Below are 12,192 nucleotides of genomic sequence, written 5' to 3'. Positions count from 1 at the left end.
ATCGCGGTACAAAGATCAGGTTTGATGCGTTGTCGCCCCGATAGATCACTCAAGGTGTCGTCAATATGTTTGACCCATTATCATACAAGCGGGTCTGACTCATAGTAGCGTATCTACTCACTACAGCTACCCTGCATGACTGATCCATTCTCATTCAACAGCAACAGCAAATATAATGGTGATCATGAATTGGGAAATTCGTCTCGTGAATTGTGGCTCACTACAGCAATACCGACAGGACTGCATGAGATATAAGTGATTTCTATCATATAACGTGACAAATAGGGTGAGGACGGATTCAAGTGGTCGTGTCTCATGTGCATATGTGTGTTCAGTTGATCATTGTCCTGTTCTGCCCTGGCACTTATGGTTCTCACCTGGGATAGCGTTGCGTTCAGGTGTAAAAAAGGGTGATTACTTTTTATGAGACTGACTCTGTTGGCAGGTTGCTTTGGAGTAGGTTGCAAAGGTCAACTGGTGAGTTCACCTACCAAACCTATGCAGAATAAATTAGAGTTCATGAAGAAGACCGAGGGACAGGGACACAGAAGACAACACACGCAAGTTCCGAGACACAGCACTATGTCTCTCGGTCTTCTCCATGGATCTACGCGAGCCTGCCTACACACTTTCCCTTGTTTCATAAATTACGGTTGTTCGGTAGCAATCGAAGGACCCTAAAACAAAGAAGGGGGTGACTATCCGCGTCCAGGAACGGTGGTCTCGACCACGAAATTTGTAATACTGCACCGCCTTTAAGGAACAGGCAATTTAGACACTGTGAGACACTTGGATGCCCTTACAGACGGAGTGCTTTATTCCGGAGAGTGTTGTGTTGTATATTACAGAGGCATATTCGCAGTTCGTGTACGGAAGCGAAGAGCCCAGTGAGAAGTGCAGCAAGATATTACGACACATTTCAGCCTTCGCCAATATCACGGTTTATCGTAAGAGGTCCCATATATGTATATGTGCTTCTCATTCCAAGGGCAGATAACGGTCAGATTCCATTCTTTCAAGTGACACAGGAAACAGTTATGTGAGTACAACAGCGATATGAAAGTGTCTTATCCATGGTAGCACGTCCTCGAGCGGTTGGATACGTACAATAGACTATTTTACAAAGAATGCAGGCTCCATCAAGCGCGCAGCACAAAGCAGCACGGGGACTTTGAGGGTACTCCTTCGTCGTCTGCTTCTGTTATGGTTTACTCCGGCTGATGTTGTTGTTGTTCTTCTACCTCCGCCTCTGGTCGTCTCTTAATGCTCTAAGGTCTCCAAGCATACCTGGGTAGTAATGTCATTACTGTAATGAAATTACAGCAGTGAATTACCTTTTCTGGTAATTTGTAATGTAATGCTTTACTTTTGACACTGTGTAATTTGTAACGTAATTTAATTACATTTGGGCAGTAATTTTAATGGCATTACTCAGGTTAACGGTTGGTGGCATTGGAGGATCATTGCTTGTGGGCCCCATCCTCCGGATAGTCTTCCTGTTGCCGTGATACACATATTCGTCTCTACATTGTTAAACGATACGTCATACGTGGCACCCTGACATGTAAAAGAGACAAATAGAAGAGTGTGATTAAGCTCGCAGTAATGACTTAGTAATGTCATTACTTTTTCGTAGTAATTGTAATGTAAAGTCATTACATTTCAGTTGCAGTAATGAGTAATGTAATTTAATTAAATTTTGACTGGAGTTATGAGCAATGAAATTTACCCAGGTATGCTCCAAAGTTTCCAGGAGCCCTTGCGTGCCGCACTTGATGATAACGTACTTTCGCTTGTCCCACCCTGCAGTTGGCAACAGGACCGTACACTTGGTGACAATACACGCACTTGATAACAATACACGCACTTGATGACAGTACACATGCCGCTTGCTTTTTTATGATGTCTCCGACAGGCTGCTTCCGATCGCTCTAGTGCGCTCTGGACTGGAGCGACGTTTCATCTTCGACTCGTTGGAACAGAGGACTCTCACTGCATTCGACTGGTTCATTTGAATCTCTTTCCTCCAACTTGCAGCGCTCAACAGAGTGCTCTCACCAACGCCGTCGGAGCGCTTGCGAAATCTGGTTCGGGTTCCGGTCACGTGACTGCGCCAGCTTTCGCTGAGTAGTGTTTCTATAGTGTTTAAACTGGATGAACTGGATTACCCTCTGATTGTAGACAAGGACAGGTAGGCAGGGAATGCAGACGAGACAGGCGCTATATCTAATAGTGCTTGTCTTGCGCCAAGCGCCATGCCTGCCATGTTCCGCAATTTGTCGTCGTCGTCATTTTGACTACGAGTACGTATGGTGGGATCCCACCCAACTACGAGGGAAACACCGGAAGTCACGTGAGTTAACACTCCATCTCTGCTCCTCTGCTCGAACCTGCGGCATTCGGCTTCTGCACGATTCTTCCGGCTCGGAGACGGGGTGAGATGCGATACGACCCGCTTCAGCCACGAGCATCGGGACGACCAGTCGAAGACACCATTAGAAAGGCCTATTGAGCAGGATGTGCCACCACGGCTATTCCCATACGAGCATTAAAAAAGAAAGAGAAAAAGAAAGAGAGACAGAGAGATGGAGACGACTCTTGCAGGAAACCAAACACTTCCTTTTCTGCTGTAGAATTGACACTGTATGTTATTTTGGCACATTCACTCTTTTTTATAAGTGTTAAGAAAGTCAACCAATACTATACAATCATTCGAACACGGATTTCGCCGCTTGTTATACCTGGGTGTCGTTTCGGCACGTTTGTAGTGGCATTAGGTGATGTTAATACATGATATTTCGAACTAGAGTATACATTGCAACTGGGATTTTGAGAAGTTATTTCGGCAATATGTTACTTCAGTTCACAACATTCTTCATGAAACCTGTCCTGAATAACTTCGTGCAGAACTCCCTCGCAGAGCAATGCATCAAACTGACCTAGGCGACGTAGTAATCTAATATAGGCTTTCAAGTAATGAGCAAAGACATCGCAGGAGCCAAAAGGTTGGTTCCCCCTATTCGTTCCCAGAAACATGAGACCTCTCCCAATGCCGCTGCTCGTGATGGGGGTCGGCAGCATCACAAGCCGCGTTTACATGAACTCGACAGAGCGGATCGAGTTGACTGTCGAGTCGAGTTGAACTCGACCCGACGCTGTTTACATGAACTCGCTCCTACGGGAGACGATCGCAGCGACGCCCCGCGTCGAGTCGAGCTGCCAGCGCAGTAAGAGCGTCTTCCGGTTCCTGTTTCTGGTCCCGCATGAGGCGTGTGCGTCGAGCGATGGCTGTATCTGTGCAGCTGGTTATTTTTTGTATGTGCCTGCACCAGCTCTGCTTTATGACACATTTGCTGTCATGGATGAGCTTGCACCTGAACCTGTTAGCGGTGGTGTTTTGGCGGGCTTCATGCACGCACATCCGCAGCCTGACATCCAGATCCTGAACAAATGTGAGTTTCGGGTGGTCCGTTCACGAGTTCGCCGTAATGCATGGTAAGTAGTTCGTTTTGTTGCCTTTGTATAAGTACAAACAGAACTACTGAAAGTGTATGATTTAGTTGGGGCAGCGCTGATTAGTTGTGATGGGGCGGAGACAAATTACCTGGCAGCCGTGGGACTTCTCACGTCAGACTCTACATACAAGATTACATGCTCAGGAACATGTGTTAGCTGGGTGACATTGGACATACACATACTCCATAATGTGAAGTATTTGTGTACTCGTGACAGTAGCTCATTACTTTTAAGTTACGGTTAGTGAAACTCGCTGTATGAAATTAAGAAAAAATCATTTTTCAAGGACGGTAGCACCGCAAATAAGTTTACGTACGTGACGCACACAGAAGTAGTCTAAAATACATCGGATTCATCAAACAAATGAAATGACGTTTCTTGTGGTGCCGCGGAAACGTGTAATGAAATAAGCACCTTGTCAAAGTACCTCAGGAAGTAAAGATGTTACTTGAAGTTACCTTGAAAAGTAATTTGAATATATTATTTAGTTTCTTACATGTCTGAATAACATAATTAATGTCCCACAGAACTTGAGTGCTCTGCTCCACCGCACAAGAAGCGAGTCATCTGGACGAAGCAACTGAACACCGACTGGTGGGACAGCATCGTGTGTCACATATTTGATGCTGCACAGTGGCGAGAGAACTTTAGAATGACACGAGAAAATTTTTGCCAGCTGGTCGCTGCCGTGATGCCTTTCATGTCTCCAGAGTCAAATTATGTGAGGCCACCCATTCCAGTGGACAAACGTGTTGCTATTGCAGTATACAAAATTGCCAGCTGCGCCGAGCACCGAATTGTAGCCAACCAATTCGGTGTTCACAAGAGCACCGTGAAGAAATTTGTGTATCTTTTCTGCGTCACTGTTAAGAGACACTTGGCAAAGAAGTACATCAAGATGCCATCAGCACAGGAGGCAACCCGCATAGCAGAGAGATTTGAGGAGAAGTGCCACCTCCCCCAAATATTTGGTGCTATTGATGGTACCCACGTCCCCATCACGGCACCGAAGAAGGGATACAGGGACTTCACAAACCGGAAGTGTTGGTCATCCTACAATGTGCAAGCAGCAGTTGATGACCGTGGGCAGTAAGTACACAAGCTCTTCCTGCTAGTTATGTTCCTATGAATCCAGTCTCCTCTTGTAATTCCAATTGTTGTGACTAGGTACCCGGGTATGAACGCAAAATGTGTAAAAAAATGAATCTGTCTCACCCAGGTGCCTTCCAGGTAATAAACATAGTGAGGCATGCTCCGGAACGGAGGAAAAAATGTGGGTACATGAGCAAGCTGTCAGCAGAAACCTTGGAAATGACAACATGCTGTTCCAACAGTATTCTAACAGATGGTACAGGCTACCGCATTTGGAAAACTGAGATTCATAACAGCTCCCCTGACATATCCGAAGCTGGCATAACACATTTCCCGCAGACAAGTATGATATCGTTATCTCTTCTGATTTGGCGAGAAAGAGTAGGCTATGCCTTTCTGTATAAATTATCATATCCCCAAACTGAAAGAGAGGAAGGCAGGGAACGTGTTATGCAGTGAAGCTTTGATTTTGGAGTGTACCTTATTTGGTGAAAAACCGTTTATTTGTCCATAAATAAACGTGGGAGCAATAGTACATGGCAGTACCACAATGCTTTAGTGCCTTCATTTCAAATGCAGAAAGGCAAGATATGGCCATAAAAACCACCTTTGTTGGCTCTGATAAAATGCTGTTTCTGACTATGCAGGTTTCTTATGCACTCTTAAAAATGAACTTCACCACATAGCACGCTCCTAACCAAACATCATCCCGAATGACAACGTTCTCGCCCTAGATTTGTTGAAAACGGGAGGAGGAGCCTATTTTGTGCCGTGCATAATGGCACAAAATAGGCTCCTCCTCCCGTTTTCAATAAATCAGGGGCGAGAACGTTGTCATTCGGGATGATGGTTGGCTAGGAGCGTGCTATGTGGTGAAGTTCATTTTTAAGAGTGTGGTGTCATGCCGGGCACCGGGCAGTGCACACGATGCAACAGCACTGAAGATGTCAGCCCTGTATCAGCGTAGCAGCTCTTTGCTGCCCCAAGGCACCCGGCTTTTTGAAGGGAAAGAGGTTCCCTTTATGCTCCTCTCTGATCCAGCGTATCCTAGCCTACTATGGATCCTAAAGACCTACACTGGAAGCCTCTCAAAGGAACAGGAGGCATTTAATGTATACCACAGTAGCGGAAGAAATGTTGTGGAGCAAGCTTTCGGCAGGTTGAAGGGACGCTGGCGTGTGTTACTTAAACGCACTGACATTAATTACAAGTTTGTGCCAACAGTAGTGCTGACAGCATGTTTCCTACACAATTTCTGTGAATCTCACTCAGAGGTATTCAGTGATTCATGGGCCACCGGCATTGCTGAGAGTGAAGGAATTTTTTATCCGCAGCCTGCTACCAGGCCTTGCAATGGTGCAACACAGTCTGCATTACGGGATCACCTCTGTAATTTTCTGTCTAGAAGGCTACCACTGCGCTGAAGTAGTTGGCATCAAGACAGTTAGTTTAACTCACTTTAAGGTAACTTAACACGCTATACAGGATGTTTTTTTATCTGTACAAAAATTCATGAATACTACCACCCACAGACCAACCACTGCGGTATCGCTCATGATCTCAATTGTCTCATGACGAAAACCCAGTATTACAACCAGAGCTACATAACAACAACTTTATTACGGGATGATGACTGGGGAGTTTCATCAGAGCTACATAGATACTATTTCTGTAGGTTCGTTATAGCGCAAGAGCGTATAATGAACTCAAGAAAAGAACTGAATTCAAGCATGTCTCATGAAAAAAGGCACCCTATAGAGTAGAGGTAGGACTGTCTGAATTGCAGTGGATCTGGCTTAGAGGATGAAGTGCCTTTCAGTGTAACCAACTCTTTTTGATATCTGGTGAGATTGATACACTAGAGCATTGTCAACTAATTTTCCTCTGTGTCGAGCAACGAGCCCAAACTTAAAAGTGCATATATTGACAAAACATGTACTTTTTCAGTAACTGTTACAAGAATCACTACACGTCATAATATGGAACATGTCTAGTACTGTTTATTATTGCACTCGAATTGCATCACACATGTGTAATGTAGTGCATGCCCACATACCTCACGCAAACTTGTATGTATGCAAAATGTAACAAAGGGACTCAGAAGCCTTAAGGAATTGGTATGAGACTACAATTTATTATTTTACAACTGGCAAAATTGACCTATGGGAATGTTAGTACGGGGAATGTTAGTACGGGGGCTGTTAGTAGGGGGAATGTTAGTATGGGGAATGTTAGTACGGGTAATGTTAGTACGGGGAATGTTAGTACGAGGGATGTTAGGTATGTAATACTAATTGCTCCATAGTTTAATTTCAAAAGTTTAAATATATTAAACTGTAGTCTCGTACCAATGCCTTAGGACTTCTGAGGCTCTTCGTTACACTTTGCATTTTATTTTCGTCTCCATCAGTACCAGTCGATTTGCATTGCATATATATATATATATATATATATATGTATTACATCAAAATGTGACTAATGAAATAACTACTCAATGCTGATCTATGTACATGCATGTACATGGCCATACTGTGGTGTATTTCGACTGTGGCTTTGTTCATCAGATGGCACAAATGGCATGAAGTGCTGTGGTTGCACCACAGGCACCTGCGTGCTGTTCAGCAGGTTTACCTGCTGCGTAAAAAACTGTGTCATCATAGACTGCGTCCCATGCAGAAAGGAGTTTGTAAGCATGACCATTGTTTCTTTCATTATCTTGTGCTCTCTTTCTAGCAATTCCTTCCCCCTTTCAAATGCTACCCTTGCTTGCTCCTCTTGAAACTCCGTGTTATTCTTTTGGAACTCAAACAGCATCTTCTGCTGGTGGCCCCCCGTGGTCCGCCTCCGCTTGCGGGATGGTGGTGTCCTTTCGGAGCTTCCAGCTGGGAAATGGGGCATGTTAACAGTAAGCTTACTGGGTGTCACTTATGCATCTACGTGAATAAAAGCACAGACTTGATTTTCGCTCTAGTATCGAGTGTCAATGTCGGGTACTGTCTGTTGTCAGAATACAGTAAGTATAAAAAGGTGAAATAAAAGGTTACAAAGAGGATAGAGGCAAGGTGATGAGCACACATATGAGATCGAGCACTTAAGCTTTAAATGTCACTGGCATGAGTAATTGTTAAATGAAGTGTGTTCCAGTATTTTTAGACTTACATCCACTCTGCTCATGTGGAGTAGACTCCCCTGAAGCACTTTCTTCTTGTTGTTCATCATCAGAGGCATCTGAAACAGACAGTACTTTTATACTACAACACAAAGATTCAACAATAGAAAGCAAGAACACCAAGCGGTGGACAGTACTTGGAAGTACTAGGTGTTTCCATGCTGCTTTAAAAAGCATCTCTATCACGAGTTCCATAATTAGCACAACTGACAGTGGCAAGAAGTAGAAATCGGCACTGTTCTAATGGATCGCGCATCTAGAACACGTGGAACGGGACACTGTGGAAATATCAAACCACATTTGATTGAAAGCTCAAACAATGGATTGAATTTTGCGATAGAGGCACGAAAACGCAAACACGAAACGCAAAAACGACCACAAAGTTGGCCTTCGCCTCCATCCATTCTGGTGTAACCAGCTGAGATGGGGCAATTTTCTTGTAACATATGACCAATGTTGGCAATTTCGAACAAAACGAAATCATAAATTATGCACACTTCACTTAGCTTCACGTGCATGCTTCACGGCCAGATGCCAATAAGTTTGTTTTACTTTTCTGGAGGCTATACACACATTATACCGTGCGCGTATATGGGGATTTGTACTTACCATCTAGGGAGTCTGTCCCTGCAGGCGACTCGGCAGCAGAATCAACGCCGTATGCTTGCGCTTGAACCAGGGGTCGGTGGTTGAGCAACGCGCTCATCTGCGCGTACCACTTCCAAGTGGATGGCGATGCCCCACTTTTCTCTTGCTCAAGTCGTTCCAACGTTACCAGAAAACTCCGAATAAGGTCACACGATCGGATAGTCTTCCCTTGAAACTGGAAAAGGCGAGAACCTGGCGAGTGCGCTCTATCCCATACAGGCGTTCCTAACTTTCATAAGGCAGCCACGGAAAGTTGCCACTCGGTTTCCAGCATTGCACATTTCTTTCTTTTTCGCCGTTTCAAGGGCGGGTGAATTCAATTTTAGATGGTTGAAACACTCACAGCAGTGAACCTCTTCTTTAGATTTTTCCAGCAGTTCCAAAGCTGCTGCCAAGACCAGTTCATTCCTAAAGCTGTCATTTCTGCTTCCAGTGCCTTAAACACATCTTGGTTCTTCTGTCGCTTGCTGTCGAGAGCCTCACTAACCTTTTGTTCATTAATTACCGCGAGAAAAATCTCTACATCCCGGTCACTCCAGAAAACGCGACCCGGACGTGGTGCGCCCGAGGCCATCTTCCTTTTGGTCACACCACCGGATGTACTCGATCCCACAGTTCCTCGCGTCCGGCCAACTCGACCCGACCGCGTTTACATGCGCTTCGCCCATCGAGTGGAGCGAGTCAACCCACCCCTTGCTGTCGGGTCGACTCAACACGACATGACGCAGTGTCAACTCGACGCGACAGCGTTTACATGAGCGAGTTAACTCGACAGCTCAACTCAACCCGCTCCTGTCGAGTTCATGTAAACGTGGCTACAGTAGTGTCCGTTCTGGTGCTATTATCCGTTTCGATATAAGGCGTAATACGCCATAGTCATAATCATGAAAATAAAGGGTGTTGTTGTTGCTTGTAAAACTTGGATTGCATGTTTATGTTGGTGCAACTAAACCTCAGATGCGCTTATTAAAAATTGTAAATAAAATTGTAAAATGTAAATTGTAAATAAAAATGTAAAATTGTAAAAAAATGTAAATAAATTGTTTTCTTTTTTATTACATCACCATCAATGTAACTAGTACAAACTGTCACAATACCCGTACGGAGGGGCAAAATGCTGAACATTTCTATATCAAAATGGTGGTATTTTTTGTGCACAATAATTTTCGTAATTTTGTTCAACTTTTGCCACCAGTCCCGGTAAAAAACCCCACGCACATGGCATGCCAGCGATCATCAGACGAGGTCTGATGTGCGTCCATTTGTTGTATCTTTCAGCACGAATGCTTGAATGCCGTGGGACCAGGTTGCAGTCAGCTGCCTTTAGTAGAATCCTAACAACACAGGTGTGTGACTATTTCGTCATCTGCAATTAGTAATGGAATGAATAAAACAGCTATCGAGCGACGAAACATGACATAATCATATTCAGACACTTAAAAAGAGGAAAAAGGAAGAAAGAAAGCAAAGAGGTGCGGTCAAAGGTGCTCTCTCAAAAGTTTTCAGTTTCATCATGTTTTAGTCCAAACTCGACAATTTGGAACTGCACTCTTAAAAATGAACTTCACCACATAGCACGCCCCTAGCCAACCATCACCCCGAATGACAACGTTCTCGCCCTAGATTTGTTGAAAACGGGAGGAGGAGCCTATTTTGTGCCCATTATGCACGGCACAAAATAGGTTCCTCCCCCCGTTTTCAACAAATCAGGGGCGAGCACGTTGTCATTCGGGATGGTGGTTGGCTAGGAGCGTGCTATGTGGTGAAGTTCATTTTTAAGAGTCTGCGTTTGTTTTGAAATGAGCTGTGCATTGGTGATATAGCGCATGTCGATACAAAACGATAACACGAATGTTTTATGACTACCATTGCACTTCGCTGTCACAGCGTATAAGATTTTGACAGCGATTCGCGCGTTAATTAGTGTCTCATAAGTTGGTCCCGCAGAAGGTTGCAGGTGGAGATTGTCACTGACATGTTTCAGTATAGAACCATACGGCACTTAGGAGGAGGACGTGTTTAAACGATTGCAACAGGAGCCTCGGGCACACTCTTAAAAATGAACTTCACCGCATAGCACGCTCCTAGCCAACCATCATCCCGAATGATCTCGTTATCTGCCCTGATTTGTTGAAAACGGGAGGCGTACGCCTTTTTTGTGACAATTATGAACAGCATAAGTGTCACAAAAAGGCGTACGCCTCCCATTTTCAACAAATCTGAACAGATAACGATATCATTCGAGATAATGGCTGGCTAGGAGCGTGCTATGAGGCGAAGTTCATTTTTAAAAGTGCAGGGTTCGAACCGACAACCTTATGATCAGTAGGCGGGGACCTGACGAAGTTATCGGTATATGCCTTTTTTGTCTCTAATATACAGATGTCGATGGAAGGTACGCACATATGGAAGGATGCACAGAAACAACTGCAATGCATGGCTTTGGTAAATTGATGTGTTGCAGTACAGTCACTGAGCTGCACATTTTTGGTACGCACACATTTATTTTGTTTATATTATTATGTGTATTACATATAGTTTGCATGCCAATTACAAAAAACTCGCAATCAACGAAACTGCCTCGTGAGATGAAGAGAAAGCCGCGAAGCTGACTATCGCTTTTATAAATTTGGAGGTTAATTGTCTTTCATCTAGGGTATCTTTTTACATATTTTAATCGGATCAGTTTTTATCGCGATGAAAAAACAAATTGGCATGAAAGGACATATTTGAAATGATAAAGGTGAGGAACAAAGTGTCTCAAAAATGTGCTTACTGCGAGGACTACGAAAAACGTGATAGCACCGATCAACGAGGAGCTTCCACTCGTCGTTCTGCCAGCTGCAAACCGTATACACGTATAATGGTCAGACAACCTTGGCTGAGAATTCAATGGGAAATAATCGAAAACGTAAAGCTCTGTTTAACGAGTGAACAATAGAGTCGTTACGTGTTAGTACGGCACTAATAAGATATGTACGCTGTTTCCATGGTGATAAATACTGCAAGAATATACAATGCGGTTCAAGAACGTCCGAACTGGACAGTTGCTATACCTAGAGTCACAAAATAAGCTTATTTAGTGACTCTAGCTAACTTATTTGATTGTACAACACGCGACTAAATAAAGACAAATAAACGCATTAAAAATAATCAAATCATCACGAATCCAGAATCAGTAATCATAATTTTCGGCCACATAATAATTTAGTATGGGAAACTAATGTAAGAGTATACACCGAAAAAGAAAGTTGGTTGCGCTGCTGCAGGCGTGAGGAGGTCTTTCATTCGACACGAGTTATACAGATCAATTGAGGGAGTGTCCAACTAGCGGTCAAATTAGTGGACAAGAGCCGTGATATTAAAAACTATTTCATCTTAAAGGGACATCACATTGTGTTTTCGTCTCTTTCGATTCCTTGGTTAAGTTGTTTCCTTCGAAGTAATGACACTTTCACCGTATTACTCGTGTTATAAAGTTTGCTACTTTGCGGTTAGGTTGCGGGGGCAGTACATCGCCTTATTTTTGTAGCGCATCTTATCACGCAAGGGTTAAGATATTTCTCTGCATGCCTCTGGCCACTTATGCAAATGAAAAATCGAGTGACTTACCAACGCCAGATGGGCTTCCAGCTGTAAAGAAAGCAGGCTTGGAATCTGTGAACCCGGCGTCGTTAATCCCCCTTAGCTTTACACTGCAATGTAATCAGTAACACTGATGGAGTTCATTATATCTCAGGCAACGGGCATCGAACGTGGTCTTGAGA

The 12,192-nt window shown here is 43.9% G+C and overlaps 1 protein-coding gene across 1 annotated transcript; it reads left to right on the top strand.

Annotated features, from left to right (window-relative positions):
• The first annotated feature begins 3,488 nt into the window (after positions 1 to 3,488).
• Positions 3,489 to 4,609, top strand: LOC135395483 (uncharacterized). Its single transcript, XM_064626671.1, has 2 exons — positions 3,489 to 3,495; positions 4,044 to 4,609. Exons 1-2 carry the CDS (start codon positions 3,489 to 3,491, stop codon positions 4,607 to 4,609), a joined length of 573 nt encoding a protein of 190 aa, XP_064482741.1.
• Positions 4,610 to 12,192: the final 7,583 nt, after the last annotated feature.

Source organism: Ornithodoros turicata, chromosome 1 (assembly GCF_037126465.1).
Source record: "Ornithodoros turicata isolate Travis chromosome 1, ASM3712646v1, whole genome shotgun sequence".
NCBI classification, from domain to species: Eukaryota; Metazoa; Arthropoda; class Arachnida; order Ixodida; family Argasidae; genus Ornithodoros; species Ornithodoros turicata.
Note: the sequence above shows the minus strand (reverse complement) of the source record. Positions and strands in the feature narration are given on the sequence as shown.